The 22,839-nt window shown below is 43.9% G+C and overlaps 1 protein-coding gene across 1 annotated transcript in view; it reads right to left on the reverse strand.

The window, feature by feature from the left end:
- LOC116463534 (unconventional myosin-Ie) overlaps positions 1–22,839 on the reverse strand; it is a 235,729-nt gene that overhangs the window by 32,892 nt on the left and 179,998 nt on the right. Inside the window, exons 18-22 of the mRNA XM_032146671.2 lie at positions 18,509–18,607; positions 8,739–8,883; positions 4,483–4,597; positions 4,103–4,272; positions 2,234–2,379 (exon numbers count right to left, since the gene is read on the reverse strand). Coding sequence (XP_032002562.1) covers positions 2,234–2,379; positions 4,103–4,272; positions 4,483–4,597; positions 8,739–8,883; positions 18,509–18,607 — 675 coding nt within the window. The remainder of the gene's footprint in view (positions 1–2,233; positions 2,380–4,102; positions 4,273–4,482; positions 4,598–8,738; positions 8,884–18,508; positions 18,608–22,839) is intronic.

Raw genomic sequence — 22,839 nt, forward strand, 5'->3', positions numbered from 1 at the left:
AAGAAAAGAACCTTCCAGATGATGAATACTGAAGAGGAAGAAGACAAAGAAGCTGGTGCTACCATGAGAGATTATATCCCCTGAGGCTGTAAGACAACAAACAAACAAAAAACAATAAAAGGAAGGAATTTGAGTGTGAACAGTCCCTACAGTCCCTGGTTGACAACCCCCTCAAGGACTTATCAATAAGATAGTAAGTGTCAAAGTGCTTGATATAAGTGTAGCTCAAGGCCAGGCACAGTGGCTCATGCCTCTAATCCCAGCACTTTGGGAGGCCGAGATTAGTGGATTACTTGAAGTCGGGAGTTCAAGACGAGCCTGGCCAACATGGTGAAACCTTGTCTCTACTAAAAATATAAACATTAGCCAGGGGTGGTGGCGCAGGCCTGTAATCCCAGCTACTCGGGAGCCTGAGGCAGGAGAATCACTTGGACCCGGGAGGCAGAAGTTGCAGTGAGCTGAGATCATGCCACTGCACTCCAGCCTGGGTGACAGAGCGAGACTCTGTCTAAACAAAACAAAACAAAACAAAAGAACCACACAAATGTAGCTCAATTAGGATAATCTATGGTCCCAGTCATGAGCATTCCACCAGGGGTCTCAGGGACTGAAGACAGACCTGGGCAATAACAGAAAGAACAAGTCACTCTCAGCACAGTGACTACACATGCCCTAGAGCTGTGGTTCCTTGACTTTCACCTGCGGTGCCTGCCAAGCACGTTGTGGCCAACCTGGCTTAGTCCAGGCATGGCAGGTCCCCATGCAATGACAAACAAAGAAGGAGCTTCCTGTCGGGTTTCCACGGCAGCCTCAGGGCCCAGCTAGCCAGGAAGAGTGTGGCCAGCAGGCACTGCCCCGCTCAGGTTGGGACCCAGCCAATGAGCTGAATGTTCAGGAAGACCTTCAGAAAATCAGTCAGTGCCTAGAGCTTTGTTTTTAAAAAAAAAAACCAATAGCCTTGAAACCTACCTGAGGTGGGGCTGCAAAATGGACACTGTGGACTCATCTGCTTAGCAACTTTACCACATCCTGAGTTGGCATGTTTTAAATACTTAACTGGACTGCACCGCCTGGCCCTTTATCCAGGGAAATTAGGAACAGAATCAGAAACCACAGAGACACAGGCAAGAATGGATGCAACTAGAAATCTGTTTTGGATTATCAGACTGGTGCTAGGATTTCCAGCGTCCATCCGACGCCTGAGTACATAAAACCCCTGCTTTTTCCTGAGCGCAGCAGTTTTGTCTTCTGTGTGGAGTAAGAGTTTGACAGGCGTCCCAATTCCATGTTCACGTGAGAGCAGAACATCTCTAAAGCAAAGGCCCAAAGCTTTTCCTGACTAAAGTAGTGTTAGCCTCAGAGGCCCAGGGACACGATTCTTGGAGGAAGCTATGGGGCTCACAGAGGACTTTCTTCCATTCTTAGTCTTCATGGATTGCGAGAATTTCCTGTGTCAGTGGAACTTAGTCTAGGAGTTCTTACCATGTGAGGACTTCGGGAGGACTTAGCATGGGAGGACTCCTACTCTGGGAGTTCTTGGCATGGGAGGACTTCTTAGCATGGGAAGCCCTCCTATGCTAAGAACTCCTAGCCTAGGTCCCACTGATGGAGGAGATGCTGACAGCCGGCAGAGGAGCCCTTCTGCCGAGAGGAAGCCAAGGTGCTGCCGGGAAGAGCAAGGGCCCTTCCTGAGGCCTTATGGAAGCAAACACCACTCCCCACTGCCTGAGAACTGGAGCGAAGAGAGCATCTCGCGATGACTCCAGAGCTACAGAGAATGGAGACCAACTTGCACTCCCTAAGGAAGTCCCAAAGAAACTTCCCTTTCAGGACCCTCTGCTCAGGGAAATGGGTGAGGCCTCCAACCTGGGAGAGGTGGACTGGGGGACAGGGCTCTGAATCCTTGGCTCCACTGCAACAAGAGAAATTATTCTCTGAGGTGTTCCATATACCGGGTTCATTTCTAACATGTTACGGTTACAATAGAGCTGGGTCCCCCTTGATTAGAGGAGCTGTCTGGAGGCCACCTTTTCTTGGTACCTTCTTCCTGACATATCAAGACTCGCTGAGACTAGGGAGTCTTCCCTTTGGGACGAAGGGAAATTCCATTCTCTTGATCATGATTTTGACAGCTGGGGAGCCCAGCCCGGTCTTCCTCCCGGCTGTTTGGAACAGCAGACCATGATGCTGAGGCGAGAAGGGGCAATCCTGCCTCTGCGCCTCCACCACTCACCTGAGGGACACAGACAAGATCCGTTCTATCTCAATTTTCCGCTTCAGGACTTCTTTCACCAGGCCCTTGTCTGGGCCCTGTTTGACTTTTTCTCGTCCAATTAAGTACAAGCACTTTGGGGTAAGAAGCAGGTCTCGCTTTACACCCTGTAAGGAGAGGAGCTTTAAGAAGCTGGACAGGCCAGGCATGGTGGCTCATACCTGTAATCCCAGTACTTTGGGAGGCCGACGTGGGTGAATCACCTGAGGTCAGGAGTTTGAGACCAGCCTGACCAACATGGTGAAACCCCATCTCTACTGAAAATACAAAAATAAGCTGGGTGTGGTGGTGGGTGCCTGTAATCCCAGCTACTTGGGAGGCTGAGGCAGGAGAATCGCTTTAACCTGGGAGGTGGAGGTTGCAGTGAGCCGAGATTGCGCCATTGCACTCCAGCCTGGGTGACAGAGCAAGACTCCTTCTCAGAAATGGGTGGACAGACATGGTCAATGTGATGACAATGATTCACATGGCAGACCGCTGTTACCAGGACAGTGGGAAGCTGCCTTGGACAGTCAATCTTCACTACCAATGAGATGGCCATTCCATTCATCACATGACCGGGCCCCATGACAGTGAAAGAGGGCATTGTTCATGATTATTAGGATGACATGTAAAAAATGATGACATTTGACTCTTTTTGACTTAAAAACTGGCAAACTCATATGGAGTCGCCTGATATATCAGGACAGCAGGTGTAAAGGGAAAGTCACCAACACCTGTGGTGAACTTACCAAGGATGCTGTATAGCATGTTTCTAAACAGGGGGCAGTGTCTTCATACATTTTCTTGGGAGTTCATAAAATTTTCTTTTTAAAACACTGATATATTGTCATTTGAATGATAATTCTCAATAATCTAATATAAATCTACTCGGGAATCTGTGGGTAACCACTTTATAATGAGTACCACTGCGAGAGCTAAGCACCCCTGTGTGCATCCAGAGCTGCCGTCACAGCAGCTGGTGCCATGCACAGGTTGCAAGGAATGGTTTGGTTTTAGCAAAACAACATCATGCTTCCATTGTTTATTTCATTAAATTTTTTTCTTGACCTTCCTGCCCCTGGCAAAAAACCAAAAGCTCTTAATGGGTCCATGAGGTTCTGAAGCTTCAGATTTTTCTATTAGGACCAAGACTTTATCAAAAGGTATCTAAAGTAGGAGGGGAAAAAATCAACAGTTCCTCCTGTGGCTAGAAAAGCCTTACTTATCAGCCACTCTGGGAAAATGGATGAGGATACTCTGCAATATTACTTGATATTCTGAATCTTTGATTCAACAATTTCACTCCTATCAATTTCTTCTAAAAATATTAGGAGACAGATACACAAAGATGAGTGAAAAGATGCTCATTGAAATTATGATAGTAAAAAAAACAAACTCACTAAAAATTGATTCATGAGAAATTGGTTAAAAATGATAAGGCATCTGTCAAATGGAATACTACGCAGCCATGTAAAATAACTTACACTGCCATCTGTATTACTATCGAAAATTCTCCCTGGCATTATTTAAAAAACAAACAAACAAACAAACAACCACTTCAGGACATAAAACAGCATGTAATACGTATCTCATTTTTTGTAAAACTGAATATGCAAATGTATGTTTTCATAAAAACATTCTGAAAGATACGGATATACACAGCATGTTAACTGTGATTGTTTCTGGGCATAGGTGCCTGTTTTTCTTTTGGTTTATCTGTATTTTCTCTAAATTTTTCTACAACGAACACATTCTGCTTTGGTAACAACAAAAGCAAAATAACCAGTTATTAAAAAAAAAAACAAGGAATCTGTTTGGTGATCTCAGAGGCGGGCAGTTAGCACGTACCTTGAACCTCCTGTCATACTTGGTGACTGTGTCTGCAAAATCAATCTTCTCCCTCTTTCCCACAAACTGCTGGAGTTCTGGGTGCTCTTCCATCCCAATATAATCCCCTATAAAGTTCCTGTTAATACTGTTTCTCCTTCTCTCCTTCTTGTTCAATAAGAGGTCTGAGGCTACAATTCCCAAGAGGGTAAAGATGGAAGAAGGATAAGTCAGTCAGAAAAGGGAGGAAAATACTGTGGAAATATACAAAGAAACTCTAAACGATGCAATATTTTTAGCGTGACATTACATGCAAAATAAAATGGAACTTAGAACTTCATTTAAGCTCCAATTTACTCTTCAGATTTGTTAAAATGAATGAAACAAAATTGCTAAAATACCTTCTTCTCTCATTTGAACGTATTTCTTCCGGGCCACGAATTTCCTCCATGATTTCTGTATCACTCGAGCATATCCATCATACTTTCTCTCTCTCATCTCTTCTAAAAGAAATAGCTGTGAATGGAAGGAAGACAAATGTGAGCCAAGCCCCAAGCCCCAATCCCTGAACAACACTTTTCTTGTTATTCCAGGGACACTCAGTTTAGACAATGACACGCACGGGAAGCAGCTTCTCTGATTCATGAACAAATATGTGAAACGCTTACTGTGGCATGTTGTTTATTCTCACTATAAAATGACCTATACCTTTTTTTCTTTTAGTGGAAAACAATGGGAAATAGGAGAATCTGAGTGTATTCAGTTGGACCTTGCCCTGCCTTGCTACAGTCCCTGTGAGAATCAAATGAGCGATTCAATGCTTCTCTACTTATTCCCCACCTTGATCCAGAGTATATTATTAGGAAGCCAGATCAAGTGAGTGGGTGGAGGCTGTTGCTGTTGTTCGGTGCAGCATTTCGGCATGCAGCCTCTAAACAGAATTTTCCAGTTTCTGCAGGAGCTGGGCTTGTGCTGCTGTGGAAGGAGGGCTGCCCTACTTTCAGTTCCAAGAAAATATAGACTTCCTGTCTCAGGATTCACCAATCTCAGGATTCACCAAGGAGCAGCGGAGCAGAGGATAATAACCACAGTGACTGGAGCTGGACGTGAGGTGTGCTAATGAGGACTTGGATTTGCCCAGAAGGGCTGGGGCTGTTTAGGGGCCACATCAGCCTCTAGCAGGTCTTGAGAGTCGGGCCATTTTACCAATGAATGCTGACAGCTGCGCCTCAACCAGGCTTTGGAATGATGAAGGTGAAGCAAACAGCTATAGTGAGCTGAGTGCCCACTATGGGGCAGAAGTCACCCTAGATGATTTCCACACAGTTTCATTCAACGCCTCTACAGCCACATGAGCCGCATACTCTGTCATCTCCATTTTACAGATGAGAACATTGGAACTAAGAATGGGTGGGGCTAGAAAGTGAACCTAGGTCTTTCAGGCTCTGCCAGGCTCCTCCTCATTTAGACATGCAAAGCTTTCTCTGTAAATCTGCATGTGATCCACTTGTAAAATGGTAGGAAACCTTCTCATCTACCCTGAGAGTGGCTTACATGACTCTCTAGGAAAAAAATAAAATCAACCAATAAAAATCCAAAGTAAAGATGATGAACAGTCACTGCAAAAATGTTCCAGAAGTAAACAAGCCAGTGTGGTTTGAAGGCAGCTGGGCTTCATTTGTTGTCTCTGTTTATCTGGGTGCATGCTTGGGAGCCAGACCTATCCTCTCCTGCCACTCAACTTCTCTCCTTCTCACAGCTCCATCTGTGCAGAAACAACATCCCAAACTCCAAACACCAGGGGAGGGGCCACGTAATTCCCCAGGCTTCAGTGCCGTAAACAATAGGCATAAGGACAGATTTCTAAACCCCAAGTGGAATGCATGGATTAGCAACTGGACAGAATGTTTAAAATCTGAGCCCTGCAGTTGCCTGTTGTAAGAATATCCATTGATATTTCTTATCTTGTGTATTGGGTTTCTGAGTAAGTCTTGTTTCCTTCTTCTTTCCCAGAACTATTTTGGGCGTATCACAGAAAATACACTTGTGACTCAGAGAAAGGATGAAGAGGCAAACAATTCCCAACTTCCTAGAGACTATCTCAAAGATTCGCTGGATTTTAGATTTCTTTTTAAAAGCCCAGGAGGTTAGAAATTAGGGAGGTTCAAGAAAAAACCTTGATAACACAGATGAGGAGAGAATAAAAACCAAACCAAACCAAACAACGACAACAGAAAAACACACGAAACAACCTTAAATGAGAAAAGCCAAAGACATGGATACATGTAACACAAAACGAAAACAAACCCTATGGTGTCTGATGGGGGTTTTTTTTTTTTTTTTTTTTTTTTTTCCGAGGCAGAGTCTTGCTCTGTTACCCAGGCTGGAGTGCAGTGGTGCAATCTCGGCCCACTGCAAGCTCTGCCTCCCGGGTTCACGCCATTCTCCTGCCTCAGCCTCCCGAGTAGCTGGGACTACGGGCGCCCGCCACCACGCCCGGCTAATTTTTTTTGTATTTTTAGTAGAGACGGGGTTTCACCGTGTTAGCCAGGATGGTCTTGATCTCCTGACCTCGTGATCTGCCGGCCTCAGCCTCCCAAAGTGCTGGGATTACAGGCGTGAGCCACCGTGCGTGGCTATGATGTGGGTTCTTAAAGCAAATAGGTAATTTTGTATATTCAGCACATTTACTATTAAGGTAAAACCACATGGTAGGTTTTCTTTTTCCTTTTCTTTTTTTTTTTTTTTTTAAAGAGAAAGGGTCTTTCTCGATCTGTTGCCCAGGCTGGACTGCAGTGGTACAATCATAGCTCACTGTAACCTTGAACTCCTGGGCTCAAGTGATCCTCCAACCTCAGCCTCCTGAGTAGCTAGGACAACAGGCGTGTACCACCACACCCAGCTAATTTTAAATTTTTTTGTAGCGATGAGGTCTGACTTGCCCAGTCTTGAACTCCTGGCCTCAAGTCATCTTCCCAACTCAGCCTCCCAAAGTGTTGAGATTACAGGCATGAGCCACTGTGCCCAGCCAGATTTTAAAAACCAACTTTTGTGAAAGTATTTGCTGTCAGGGCTAGATGGGGATGTATGCGTTTGGGGCAGGGGAGAGAGCGGAGGTGATGGTGTGCATGTGTGAGTGCATGTGTCAAAGATGGGGGAAAGGAGAGTCAAATAATGGTAATAACACAATTGAGTGTAAGGCAAGGAAAAGGACAGCCAAAAATAAATCTTGATTTTGAATATAAGCCCCTCCAACGCAACTGAATCAGAAAAAAAAGTATTACAAATATTGAGGCTGTTTTAATTATATATGAAAATCTCACAAGTTGAAAAGTAACAGCGGGTATGAAACAAGGAGTTCTGCATTGTACCGATAAATCACTCCATCCCATTTTAGAAAGAACAGGAACTGTTCTGTGGGTTGCTTAATGGCGAATGACACAACATTTTCACTTTATATTTGGAAATGAAAATTCTTGTGAAGCTACAAATAACTCAAAGTAGAAAAATGCTACCACATATGTGTCAAAAATGGGTTCCATCTCTGTGTGCCGCTTATTTATTTAATAATCTTGATGTCTCACAAAGCCATTCAGTTATAGCCATTATCATTTCTGAGTCTCGGGCTGATCCTACGAGGCAGGCAGAACAGTGGCCCTTAGAGGAGAAGAAAACTAATGGCAAGACTGGGATCTGCCTGAAGTCAAACGCTTCCCTTTTTACTGTGAGTTCCCATACGATTTCCCCTTGGTCTGATGACTGATTTCTGCCAAGTTCATCACTGACTCTTGAAACGGGGTCTTGTGAAGGTTAAGGGAGCCTCGAGAAATGATGATGCTGAACCTCGGTTCCAGCAGTTTCTCCAGCTTAAAAAGGAATGAATGTCTTTATCCACGGCCCTGGAGCAAACTGGGCAGAAGAACTGAACAGAACTTCCTGTGGACATTCATGGGGCTCACTGACCACACTCTCATCAGGAAAGAAATAAGTGTCTCTAAATGAAGCTGTAGCAGACTGTTTGTGAATTGTAAATGTGTATGATGAATGCCTTACTGGTAAGTATTATGTTCTATAAACCAGAGATTTCTCCTCCCACCTATTTTCCCCCTCACAGTCCTTTCTAGGCTCCCCCATGGCCTTCTAGGTACAATCCTGGGAATTCCCACCCGGCACTCTGCTGCATCTTCCAGGAGGAATCCTGAGCCTGTGTATAACTGGCTTGGTGTCAACTAACCATGGGTAGGACACTGAAGTCCCTCTTTAGCTTAGACACTCCTAGAGACTAAGTAACTATTGAGCATTTTCTGTGTGAGGCTTTGGGTATGTAAAGACATATGGAACAAAGAGTCCCTGCCCTCAAGGGGTGTAGCAGCTAGAGAGAAGCGAGACAGTCACCAAGGAAGGAGCCACTCTCTGATGCCCCTTTTTCTACCTGCTCAGTGCTCTGCAGGAAATGAACTGGGCGGTGATGGGCTGTGGAGAGCAGGTGTTTAGGGAAGGACCCGCTTAGACCGGGAAGGGAGGGAAGCCTTCTTTGAGCAGACAACATTGATGGCATAAAGCGAAGAATGAGAAAAAGAAGCCAGCTGAGGGGTGGAGCAGGGCTGGCGGGGGCCCCGCGGGAGGGAAAAGAGTGGAGAGCCAGCCAAGCACTCACAGACTCGGGGGCTTTGATGAACACTTTACTCCTCCCCAGCTGGAACTGGTCGCTGTCCATGTTGACCGACTGCAGCAGGTGCAGGACGCCTTGCTTCTCGTCTCCCTGCCAAGAAGGCCAGGTGGCTTTGGTCAGAATGGCATACCTGTGGGGACATTGGGGAGAAGAGAATCAGACTTGGGCGGGACCACACCAGTTTTCTACCCAGGCAAGGCAGCAAGAGCTCCGCTCTCAAGGTGCCCAGTGCTGCAAAATTACTGATCATCTATTTACCAGCGTTCGAAGGCTCAGGCGTGGACTGCGATGACTGCAAAAACCTCGAGTCTGGGATGCTCATTCCCGAGCTGCCTCCTGCTTCTTCCCTTTCCCAGCATTCCCACGTCAACACCCTGGTGAAAACCTGCGTACTCTTTCTACCACTGTCTGAAAATAGCATTGTGGAAGGCCACCAGGGGTGCTCTTTAGGCAAAAATCAAACGGCCTTGTCTCAATAATAATCTCCCCTGATTTGTTCAGGGCATTTAACACTTAATGCAGAAAGTTTTATAAAGCTCCTGCTAAGCAGCTATTATGACAACTGTGTATCAACTTTCACCTTTGAAATTCTGTGCATGTGGGTCATGAGGCCCTTGGGATCTGGTCCTCGGCTGTTCTCCAACCTCGCCTCTTCACTCTCTTTGGCTTGCTGCATTTCTTCTAGAATGGCCTCTTCTTCATGCCCACCATGCCCTTTCCTTCCTCGGCACCTCTGCCCCTGCTCTTCCCTCTACTGGTGTGCTGCTCCCCAAACTCATCACTTGGCTGGCTCCCGCTTGGGTGTCTCACCTTCAGTGACACTCTCAGACAGGCCTTCTTGGACCAAAAATCAAAAACTGCTCTCTTGTTAGTTTCTCTCATAGCAAGTACTATTTTTCCTTCAGAGCATGTACTCTAATTTGTAGTTATATTCACGGTGGTGTTTATTTGGTTAATTTATGCCTCCTGCATGAAGGTGAGAGCTCCAGGAGACTGGATGTCACATCCGTGTGGCTCCTGCTGTACATCCAGAGCCTTAAACCATGCCTGGCACATAGTAGTCATAATGAACATTCCTGGCTAATGCGGCTGGGTGCCCTCTCTGCATGAGGTGCTGTGATTGAAGCTCTTACTCCTACAGCAACCTGATCAGATTGGTTTTCCATTTTGCAGAGTAGGAGACAGAGGCAAATTATGACTTGCCCAAGGCTACTTAGCTATTAAGGGTCAGAGATGGGATTTGAATCCCTTTCTGTCTCTTTCATGATGGCACTGTAAAAAAGCCATGGACTGGCTCACATTTAAATATTTCTTTTAAAGATTATCCAGTCTACTATACATGCCTATGTTAGAAACATTACTATTATGTCAGAGGCTGATATAGTCAAGGAGAGACAAGCACATTACGGTTTGTCAAATACGGACAGAATCATCATGGGTATGTGTGGGTGTGAAGTTGGAGGGCGTGGCCCACGTGAGAGCACATCCAGGGCACAGGCAATAGGCTCCCAGGCCTTGAGCGAAGCCAGGGCCCTCATTTGTTCCCAGAAACTACTATCAGGATTAGACTGATTTATGCCAGCCAAGGGAGAAGGGAACCTTGAGTGGCCCTGCCAGCTGGTTGGGACTAAGGTGATTTTAGGAGCCTTCTCTGCTCCTCTCAAATGTCTGCATCTTGCCTGATAATATCATAAACTTCCTGGAGAGGTAAATCCTCCTATTCCCTAATTAGAGATAAAAAGCTTAAAAATGAAAATGCCTAGTGGAAGTCACACATTAGCATGAATAACTTTCATATATGGTATAATGATGTTAATTAAAACAAATTAAGCTACACATAAATGACTAATAGCAGAACCTTTCTAGATGTGATTGGGGGAGTTAGTGAAAATGAGTAGGTGCTGGGAATCTAACTGGGTGAGGCAGTAAGTTCATGGAGGGTAGAAGTGAGAAGGAAAAGACTATAGACTTTCAAGGTGACAAGCTTCTAAGAGTACAGTTTTGCTTGGCTTGATGTAACCTAAAATTATAAACTAAAGTATATTTATCACGCAACTGGAAATGGGTCTTTATGGCAATTCACATTTTTTCCTACAAAATTAATGCTGCGTTTCTCTCTCTCTCTTTTTTTTTTTTAATGGTAACGAACCTTGCAGAGACTTTCTCTCCCTTATCCTGACAAGCCCTCCAGTGGTGAGGGTCTTGGCAATACATGGGAATTGCCTGGGGCTTCCTTTGCTTCCATGAAGCCTGATACATCCTCACCCCATCCTTTGGGATCGCACTGGAGACCAGGACATAAACCAACGATCCATGTTCTCCTACCAAGTGTACCCAGGCCACTCTCTTTCTCTAGGATATACTCGTGGGAACAGGTTGTACCGGGCAATGGTGCCCCTGCCTAATTGGGGCCTGTGATAATTTTGGACAGATGGCAATAATAGCTTACATTCCTTTCATCACACATTTTCAGTTTAAGACTCAAATATCCTAATATTTCCTCTCAAGGCCTTCGTGCCAGCTCCTCTTTCTGCCTGGAATTCTGTTCCCTGCTCTTGTTATCTCTTGGATCACTGATTCCATGTTTCCTTCTCAGAGGAAATGCAGCTCGGACCCCAGGGACTCCCAGCTGCTGGCACTTGAGATTAAGGATGTTTCTGACCTCAGAGGACACAAACATCCTGGCAGCCAGGAGGATGCTCTCTACCACTCTGTGCTTTCCTGGGCTTCCTATTCTTTCTTCTCTCTTGCCCATGAAGTGGAACGCCTTTGCTGATGAGGCATCCCTTTATCATCCCCGCATTCTGAGAGGCTAAGGTCAGAGGAAGCATGCTTGTGAGGAAGTGTAAATCATGCTACAAGATAAACTTTGCAAGTCTGTTATGTTTCTACCACATTCTTCCTCCTAAGCATCAGAATCTGTATTTGGGCTTATTTCTGCCAACCACAGAAAGAAACACACATTGCCTAGCTCAGAGAGGTGTTTTCTGGAGAACTTATTTTCCAAGACACAACATGGCTGCTATTTCTAACAGTTTTTTAACACTTTCTAAAGGCATAAAAGTTGTAGTGGGGAGATGGTGTAAATGGGTTCTTCCTACTACTGCTTCAAGTAGCACAGGACATACTTCAAGAGCATGGGGCCCACCCATGGGGGAATTAAGGCATCTTTTGATTTTTCCTCTCCAATATTCAGTCAAGAGGGATGGTTTTCATAAATATAAAGGATTTTCCAGAGAGGAAATGACCACACACTAAACGCACAGAATATTTCCTAAGCAAACACTATGCTCTGGGTAGTCTGTGAGCCATGGCTCTGTTTAGGCCTGTGAACTTCCTTTCTAGGGAAGGTGTATAATATATGCAGATGTGGATAGTTGTGCTGGGTATTAATATATCCTTTCCCTTCAGGCTTTTACTTTCTGTTTCTCATTTGGCAGCCTTTCTGTGGACACCTAGAAAGCAATTTTATGAACAAAGCCTTTCCTCTCACCTTTGGAGAAAATAAAGTTATGAGATGGTTCAACTACTTATAGAGCATCATAGGATGAGACAGTTGGCAGTGGACTCTGGATGAATTCTGCATGACCAAGATCCCAGACTCATGCGTCTTATGGAAAATTGTGTTCTCTCCAGAGAAATACTCCCGCCCACAGATATACTGGGACTTCAAGCCACTTTTGAGTGGACTGCTTCAATAACAGTTTTGAAATATAGGGTGGGGGACTGAAAATGTCCTTTTTATAGAAAAATAATTTCTTTCCAAACTTTGATTCTCCTCCCACTATTATTTATTTTTTTTTGCGATGGCGTTCCACTCTTGTCGCCCAGGCTGGAGTGCAGTGGCACAGTCTTGGTTCACTGCAACCTGCGCCTCCCAGGTTCAAGTGATTCTCCTGCCTCAGCCTTCTAAGTAGCTGGGACTACAGGCACCTGGCACCATGCCTGGCTAATTTTTGTATTTTTAGTAGAGGCGGGGTTTCACCATTTTGGTCAGGCTGGTCCTGAACTCCTGATCTGAGGTGATCTGCCCACTGCGGCCTCCCAAAGTGCTGCGATTATAGGCGTTGAGCCACCTCGCCCAGCCCCAGTATTCTCAAACTAAGAAAAGTATGACAACAATACAAGAGCCTACTTTTTGACAACAGAGACAATGCTATTTGTCTGTTCTGAAAGGAAAAGCTTACAGCAGAGAGCTAAGAAGGGAGGCATCCAAGGATACAAGCATTTCAATGAAAGTTCCTCAACATAAAAGGCATAACAAATTTCACAAAATGCCTACTCAGAGTGCAGCACAGCATAAAGTACCAAGCATGGAATCATGAAGCTAGCATGGCACTCGAGACAGATCCGGATAATCAACAGAGTCAGTTCACAGCTCATGTACGTATCACAGGGTCCCTTATACCAGCCAACCTTTTTGGCACCAGGATTCATGGAAGATAATTTTTCTATGGACAGGGTCGTGGGGATGGTTTTGGGATGAAACTCTTCCACCTCAGGTCATCAGGCATTAGATTCTCAAAAGGAGCACACATGCTAGATCCCTCGCACGTGCAGTTCACAATAGGGTTTGTGCTCCTATGAGAATCTAATGCCGCCGCTGATCTGACAGGAGGTGGGGCTCAGGCGGTAATGCTCGCTGGCCCGCTGCTCACCTCCTGCTGTACGGCCCAGTTCCTAACAGGCCACAGACCAGTACTGGTCCCCTGCCGGGAGTTGGGGACCCCTGCCTTAGACGAGAAAAAGAGTGCATAGACTTCTTGCTCTCCTGAGATGGCAGCACTCCCAGCATTGTTTATGCAAGTCAGTTTGGTTCGTTGGTTGGTTTTTAAAACAATGTAGAAAGAAGGAGGTCTTTCAGAACTGGTTTCTCAAAAAACAAACAAACAAAAAAAACCCAGAATAGATTAAAAAAGGTTTGATCAGGTTTTTTTTTTTTTCTTGTTTTCTTGAGACACGGTCTTGCTCTGTCACCCAGGCTAACTCACTGTAGCCTTGACCTCCTGGGCTCGAGTAACCCTCCTGCCTCAGCCTCCCAATGTTCTGGGATTACAGGCATGAGCCACTGCACCTGGACTGATGAGTTGTGTTTTTTTTTTTCTTTTTTGGTGGATACATAGTAGGTATATATATTTATGGGTTGCATGAGATTTTTTTTTTCTTTTTTACTTATTGCATGAGATGTTTTGATACAGGCATTCAACGTGTAAAAATCACATCATGGAAAATGGGGTGTCCATCTCCTCAAGCATTTATTCTTTGTGCTATACGAAATCCAATTATACTCTTTTAGTTGTTTTAAAATGTACAATTAAATTATTTTTGACTATAGTCACTCAGTTGTGCTAGCAAACACTAGGTCTTATTCATTCTTTCTCGTTTTTTGTATGTATTAACCATCTCCACTTCCCTTCCCCTCCCCCCACTACCCTTCCCAGCCTCTGGTAACCATCATTTTATTCTCTATCTTGATGAGCTCAATTATTTTAATTTTTAGCTCCCACAAATAAGTGAGAACATGCGATGTTTTTCTTTCTGTGCCTGGCTTGTTTCACTTAACATAATGATCTCCAATTCCATCGTGTTGTTGCAAATGACAGGATGTCATTCTTTTTTTGAGATGGAATCTTGCTCTGTCACCCAGGCTTGAGGGCAGTGGTGTAATCTCGGCTCACTGCAACCTCCGCCTTGGGTTCCAGGAATCCTTCCACCTCAGCCTCCCAAGTAGCTGGAATTACAGGTGTGTGCCACCACGCCTGGCTAATTTTGGTATTTTTAGTAGGGATGAGGTTTCACCATGTTGGCCAGGCTGGTCTCAAACTCCTGACCTCAAGTGATCCACACACCTTGGCCTCCCAAAGTTCCGGGATTACAGGTAGGAGCCACCGCACCTGGCTTGGATCTCATTATTTTTTATGCCTGAATAGTACTCCACTGTGTATGTGTATCACATTTTCTTTTTTCTTTTTTTTTTTGAGACAGGGTCTTGCTCCACTTGCCTAGGTTGTATGTAGTACAGTGGCACAATCTTTGCTCATTGCAGCGTCTGCCTCCCGGGTTCAAGTAATTTTCCCGCCTCAGCCTCCCAGGTAGCTGGCATTACAGGCATGGGCCACCACACTAGGCTAAGTTTTGTATTTTTAGTAGAGACAGGGTTTCACCATGTTGGCCAGGCTGATCTTGAACTCGTGATCTCAAGTGATCTGCCCACCTTGACCTCCCAAAGTGCTGGGATTACAGGCGTGAGCCACCACACCCAGCCTGTATCACATTTTCTTTATCCATTTGTCTGTTGATGGATGCAGACTGCTTCCAAATCTTGGCTATTGTGAATAGTGCTGCCATAAACATAGGAGTGAAGATATCTCTTTGATATCCTGATTTCCTTTCTTTTGGCTCTATACCTAGGAGTGGGCTTGCTGGATCATATGGTAGCTCTATTTTTAGTTTCTGGAGGAACTTCCAAACTGTTCCCCATAGTAGTTTATAATAATTTACATTCCACGGCATACGATGGTTCCCTTTCTCCACATTCTCGCCAGCATTTGGTATTGCCTGTCTTTTGGGTAAAAGCCATTTTAACTGGGGTGAGATATCGCACTGTAGTTTTATTTTGCCTTTCTCTGATCATCAATGATATTGAACACGTTTTCATATGCCTGCCTGCCATCAGCATGTCTTTTTTTTTGAGAAATGTCTCTTGAGATCTTTTGCTCATTTTTTGATTGGATTATTAGATTTTTTTCCCACACAGTTGTTTGAGCTCCTTCTATATTCTGGTTATTAATCCCTTGTCAGATGGAAGGTTTGCAAATATTTTCTCCCATTTTTGGGTGGTCTCTTCATTTTGTTGATTGTTTCCTTTGCTGCGTGGAATTTTTTTTTGAGATGGAGTCTCGCTCTGTCGCCCAGGCTGGAGTGCAGTGGCGCCATGCCAGCTCACTGCAACCTCCATCTCCCTGGTTCAAGCGATTCTCCTGCCTCAGCCTCCCAAGTAGCTGGGATAACAGATGGGTGCCACTGCACCTGGCTAATTTTTGTATTTTTAGTAGAGACAGGTTTCACCATGTTGGCCAGGCTGGTCTCAAACTCCTGACCTCAGGTGATATGCCCGCCTCAGCCTCCCAAAGTGCTGGGATTATAGGCGTGAGCCACCGTGCCTGGCCCCTCCTAATTAAAAAAGGGTATTTTGGGGCTGGGCATGGTAGCTGATGCCTGTAATCCCAGCACTTTGGGAGGCTAAGGCAGGAGGACTGCTTGAGCTCAAGAGTTCAAGACCAGCCTGGGCAACCAAGGGAGACCTTATCTCTAAAATAAATAAATAAATAAATAAAATTTAAAAATGATTATCTAAGCCAAAGTTCCTCAACTGACTGTGCCTTGTAGGGGGAACATCAGTCAATGTCTGGATACACTTTTGGATGTCACAACTCAGAGGAAGGTACACTACTGGCATCTAGTGGGTGGAGGCCAAGAAGGCTGCTAAACATCCCACAATACACAGGACAGACTCTACAGCAAAGAATCTTCCAGCCTAAAATGTCAGTGTCTGAGGCTGAGAAACCCTCTTCTGAGCTAGTGTTACTGATCTGTTTAAGGAAGTCTCATAACTAACATCTCATTGTGTGTCAGCAAATGGGTGGTGCTATGTGATGCAAAAGCTCTACAAATATATTTTCTCAACTTCCTAAATATTTCTTTCACATAGTCCTGCTTACACTATAGGTGTACTGACGTCTTTAATTCAGAGAACAAAGAGGGTAAACCTTGTTCCTAGTCTAACTCACCTCCAAAGTTATTAGGAAACTCAAATGTGGGGGACTGAGTTTCTGAGGCTTTATTACACAGAATGATTAGCACTTTTTTAAAACCTCTAAATGGTGAGTCAGCTGTCCTAATCTCATAGCAGAAGAAACAACAGCCCTAAATAAGAACTGTCTTATTAGAAATACTAGATTCCAAAGACAGTAATTAACTACTTCTTCAGTCTACTAGTTCTTTGTTATATATAATCTGAATTTAAAAAAAATTATATCCAGCCCCTGCATAATATATCAGGAAGATGTAATTGTTTCTGATTAAAACGCTCAATTTGACCTGGTGTGGTCGCTCGTGCTGATAATCCCAACACTTTGGGAGGTTGAGGTGGGAGGATCACTTGAGAGCAGCTGGGGCAACATAGTGAGACCCTGTCTCTACGAAAAGTAAAAAGTCATCTGGGCATGGTGACGCATGCCTGTAGTACTAGCTACTTGCAGACTGAGGTGGGAGAGAATGGCTTGAGCCCAGGAGTTCAAGGATGCAGTAAGTTATGATTGCACCACTGCACTCCTGAGTAATGGAGCAAGACCTTGTCTCTAAATAAATAAATAAAACACTAAATTTGGCTTACTTCTTTTTTGTTTCCCTATTCCTTAAAGGAAATTAAATAGATGTGGAAATACAGGGGAACGCTACAGAATCATTAGAGAAATCAGAGTGATGTAACATTTTAAGGGTACCACATTTTATCCTTTTACAAACAACACAAAATAAGAACAATTTAAGTATAGGTCCTGCCAAATACATGTTAAGGGATATATAAAAATAAGTTTAAATTTATACATGGATTGTACAAAATTTTTGAGGTTAAATATTTTAAGCTTATTGTCTTAAGTGGGTTAAACATTTTCCTGAAATTGTCTTCATAGTGTTAATTTATTCAGTCAAGTTAAACCTCCGCCCTTCCTGTGGCACAATTATCAAGAATTCTTGAACTTATGTGTTACACTAAACAGACAGCCTAATGAATACTTATGGCTACTGATTTATTCTACAATAAATAACAGTAAAAGAATTGTTATTACAATGCAATGATAAAAAGACAAAACACCCAATTAAAAAATGGCAAAGGGCCTCACCGACATTTTTCCAAAGAGGAAATACAAATGGCTAATAGGCACATGAAAAAATCCTCAATATAATTTGCCATCTGGGAAATGCAAATCAAAACCATCATGAAATACCACTCCACACTCACAAGGATGGTTAGAAAATAACTTATGTTGGCAAGGATTTAGATAAATTGGAAGCCTCAAATACTGCTATAAAATGTAAAATAATACTGCTATAAAATATAAAATGTAAAATGGTGCAGCCACTTCAGAAAACAATCAGGCAGTTCCTCTCAAAGGTTAAATGCAGAGTTACCATATGACTAAGCAATTGCACTTTGAAGCATACACCCAAAAGAAATGAAATATGACCACATAAAAACTTGTACACAGATTTTCATAGCAGCATTATTCATAATAGCCAAGAAGTGGAAACAACTGATGTTTATCAACTGATGAATGAATAAGTAAACTGCGGTATATCCACACAATGGAATATTATTCTGCAATCAACAGGAAGGAGGCGTGAAAGTGCAACAACATGGATGAATCTTATGTTCAGTGAAAGAAGCCAGTCACAGAGGACACATATATGATTCCATTGCTATGAAAAGCATAGGCAAATCTATAGACAGAAGGTAGATAAGTGACTGGCTGGGCCCAGAGGCAAGGGGAGAATTGGGGGTTGACAACAAAGGGAAGTATGATTTCTTTTCAGGGTAAGAAAATGTCCTAAAATTAATGGTGGTGATAGTTGCACAACTCTGTGAATATGTTAAAAGCCATTGACTCATACATTTGAAGTGGGTGAATTGTATAGATTTGAATTATAGCTCAATAAACCTGTTTTAAAAAAGGCCAGAGTCACTAGTTCATTACCTCTGTAGGAATTTTTGGAAGATGCGCCGATAGGCATAGCCAGCTCTTCTCACTCGAATGTTCTCTTTCAGACCCAAATATTCAACTTGATGCTTTACCCTGTGCAAAGGAGAAAATGGGGCCTGGACATTACTGGATAATCCTTTCACCCGTGTTCTTACCAGCCAACCCCCAAGCCCCCAGTTCCAAGCTGTAGGGAAACATATTCAAAAGACTACAATTTATAGTGTTCAAACACTGAGCTGACCTCTCAGATGACATAACGCTAATTTTAAAATATTGAAATACAGCAATTAGGCTGGGCACAGTGGCTCACACCTCTAATTCCAGCACTTTGGGAGGCTGAGGTGGGTAGATCACCTGAGGTCAGGAGTTCAAGACCAGCCTGGCCAACATGGTGAAACCCTGTCTCTATTAAAAATACAAAAATTAGCCGGGCATAGTGGTGTGTACCTGTAGTCCCAGCAACTCGGGAGGCTGAGGCAGGAAAATCACTTGAACCCAGGAGGCAGAGGCTGCAGTGAGCTGAGATTGCACCACTGCACTCCAGCCTGCATGACAGAGTGAGACTTCATCTCAGAAATAAAATAAATAAATAAAAATACAGCAATTAAATAACAGGGCATTACGTATCTATTTCAAAGAATAATAGTAACACAAAGACCCATCTAACTATCACCTAGAGTATGAACAAAAATACCGGAGATTTATCAGAAGGCTAAAGGAAAGAACTTTTAACTTTTGAATTAAATGATGCTAATGCTGGTTTTGTTTTTGAACTTAAATTTTATTATTGATTATGACTTAATGGAACTACACTTCTAGGCTTTTCTAATACAAGTTACAAAAGGGCATTTAAAACTACTAATTTCAAGTGTGTACATTAAAAATGGTCTAAAATATATCTAAATTATAGTTTTAGTTGATTTCTTCTTTCTTACAAGAATTTTTTTTTTTTTTTTTGATACAGGGTCTCACTTTGTCATCCAGGCTAGAGTGTAGTGATGTGATATCTCACTGCGGCCTTGACTTCCCCAGGCTCAGGTGATCCTCCTATTTCAGGCTCCTGAGCAGTTGGGACTACAAGCATGCACCACCACATCTGGCTAATGTTTTATTTTTTGGAAAGACAGGGTTTCGCCACTTTGCCCAGGCTGGTCTCAAACTCCTGAACTCAATTATCTGCCTGCTTTGGCCTCCCAAAGTTCTGGGATTACAGGCATGAGCCACTGTACTCGGCGTGGTCTCTTCCTTTCCTTTCCCTTCCCTTTCCCTTCCCTTTTCTTTCTTTCTTTCCCTTTCTCTTTCCTTTCCTTTCTTTCGAGACAGAGTCTCGCTTTGTCATCCAGGCTGGAGTGCAGTGGCAAAATCTCGGCTCTCTGCAACCTCTGCCTCGTGGGTCCAAGAGATTCTCCTGCCTCAGCGTCTCGAGTAGCTGGAATTACAGGCATGTGCCACCGTGCCTGGGTAATTTTTTGTATTTTTTCGTAGAGACGGGGTTTCGGTATGTCGGCCAGGCTGGTCTCGAACTCCTGGCCTCAGGTGATCCACCATGCCTGGCCCATCCTGGTTTCTTAATAGTAAAAATCTAGCAATGTCTTTTGAAAAAATGGATGTAAAGAACTATTAATATTCTCACACACGAGGATTTTCATACCAGAAGATGCCCCATGCCCCACACCTTGGGGATGCTGTTTTAGTAGGCCTGCACCTTGGGGATGCTATTTTAGTAGGCCTGCTGGGTCTAAGGTGGAGCACGGACATGTGCCTTGTGAAAACCCACCACTTGCTGGGAAACACAGTGTTCTGGATGCCGACAGATCCTGAACACTTGCTTCAGATCATCCACTCTGGGAAGATAAATTGGGCCTGGGCTGCGTGCTACGCAAGCTGGTTGAACACAGACACTTGGAAACATGGTATTTGAGGCAAATTAGACATAAAAAGTAAGGTCTCTCTCTTTTGAAGATGGAATGTCAGGATTGTGCTGCAGTAGGGAGGTAACTCCTCACACTCCCTGTTTGGTACATTTGGGGATATCTGTGCTGATAATGGGGCTAATGTGCTCAGCAAAATGGGCCTTTCAGGAGCTGCTGAGCTGAAAAGACAATCAGAAGCATCCTCATTCCGATGTCACACAGGTTCCCAACAGCTGTCTTCCCAGTAAGGCTCTCACAAAAACCACCATTTCCAATTAAGCCTCATACTTGCGGATGTCTACTGTGGGCCAGTCACACACAGTCCCTATTGCAACATGCTAGGGTCACCAAAAAAGGACAATGCTATGATTCCTGCTGGAGCCCACGCAGGCAGCACAGCGGTTAGGAGCCAGGTTCTGGTGCTGCATTCCTGCTGTGCCACTGGCCCTGCCATGATGCAACTTCTCTATGCCTCTCAGTTTCCTCTTCTGTAAAAACGGGAAGGGTGGCATAAATTCTTTATTTCTAGATGAGTACCTTCTATGGAAAGCACTTAGTTCATAGCATAAGCGATGTAAAGCTGTTATTATTGTCATGCATTCCCAGCTACAATACGTCAACCAGGATAGGATAATAGAGAAGGAAATGGATTTCTCACAGCACAGGGACTCTCAGGAGCACTGTGATGTGCTTGGGCCTGGAGGGGTGAGTTGAATCCATGAGGTGCACAGGACAAGGCAGAGGGCTGTGAAAGCAAAGGCACAAGGATAGGAAAGGCCAGTGGCAGGGTGCTGTGGGACAGGAGGAGGGGGACAGATGAAGCTTGAAGTGGGAGTGCAACCTTGGCTGATGGGAAGGATGAGGTCGCAATGGGAGCGGTGTTTAACAGTCTCCAGTTTGATAGGTCTTACAGAGCCAAGAGCCAGAAATGTTGATTCCTCTAAGATTATTAACTTTTAAAAAGCCTCTTTGTGCAAAGAGTTAAGCTGGGCACAGCGGCTCATGCTTGTAATCCCAGCACTTTGGGAGGCCGAGGGGGGCGAATCATGAGGTAAGGAGTTCGAGACCTGCCTGGCCAACACAGTGAAACCCCGTCTCTACTAAATATCCACCTTTGCCCATATAAGTCAGACAGACAGAGACAGAGACAGAGAAGAGAGAGAGAGAGAGAGAAAGAAATGTCATGTCAATTAAAAAGGTAATTAAATTTAAAAATAATTAATTTTCTTTTCTCTCATCCTCCAAATCTAAAACTCGGCACTGGCCTTCTCTCTAGTGACAAAAATGCATGAAGCTCTTCATTTAAAGGTTCTGCTCATTTTAAAGTACTTTTCATAAATACTGGCTTCACACCAAGCTTTCGAGGCAGGGAATGCATCACCCATTAATTCAAGCAGAAACGTTCCTCTCCCATGAATCACATAGGAAGTAATATTCCTCATGTTAAAAATTGTTTCATTCATTATAACTTCCACCATCAGGAAATTTTCTGGTAGCAATCAGTCTAGCAAGTCCTGTAAATGTTTAAAATTTGGGGTTATCAAAGGGACACAAGTTGATTTTTGCATATTCCTGGAGCACTGTCACCTCCTCAGTAGGCATTGGTCAGACAATGCCCAGTTGTTCTCTAGGCTATGCTAACTCCGTCTTGCAGAGGGAGTCTTTTTCCAAGACTGTCCCTGGCCATTTACTCACATTGATCAGGGCTACAGAACTCTGCAAGGCAGCAATTCAGAATCCAGGGCAAGCAACTTTGCCAGAAGCCAAACAAAACGCATTTGCAACAGGAAAAGAAAAACCCCACACCCCATAAACTTGTGGAATGAGTAACTCTCTTCACCAGGAGCTTCAACCGGGTGTGTAATCCCAGCCAGCAAAGCACACTGCCCTTTCACGGACCCCAACACTCCTGACTCATGGAAGGAGTGAAACCATCTGTTACACAATAAACCCAAACCAGGATTAAGGGTGGAATCCCAGAAAGCGATCTTACTGGAATTATAAATCAACGCTCGACCAACTAATACCTTGAACTTCTTAAAACCAGTTTATTTGAATGCATGTCATAAAATTCTTTGCTGCAATTCAAAGGGGAATCATTAAAAAAAAAAAAGAGAGAAAATACCATCCTCATCCTATGAAGATTTACTGAATAAAATGTACCACTCATTTAATTTCTCCATTTTCTGATATTCCAATGAATTATGTTGGATTTTTACAAGAAGGTAGCATCAGAGTTGGTGAACTTCCAAGCAGCTGTTGCAAAATTTCTATTTTAGAGGGGCTTTCAGCAGAACTATCTACGTGGGCTAGAGGAGGGTGTGCTAGGGGAGGTACTGCATTTGCAGGGCAAGTGAGATGTTTTCATTTAAGAGTATTTGCTGAGAAGAGCAGGTGGATAGAGTTTGAAAT

The sequence above is a fragment of the Hylobates moloch genome, unplaced genomic scaffold, assembly GCF_009828535.3.
Source record: "Hylobates moloch isolate HMO894 unplaced genomic scaffold, HMol_V3 SCAFFOLD_40, whole genome shotgun sequence".
Taxonomy (NCBI): Eukaryota; Metazoa; Chordata; class Mammalia; order Primates; family Hylobatidae; genus Hylobates; species Hylobates moloch.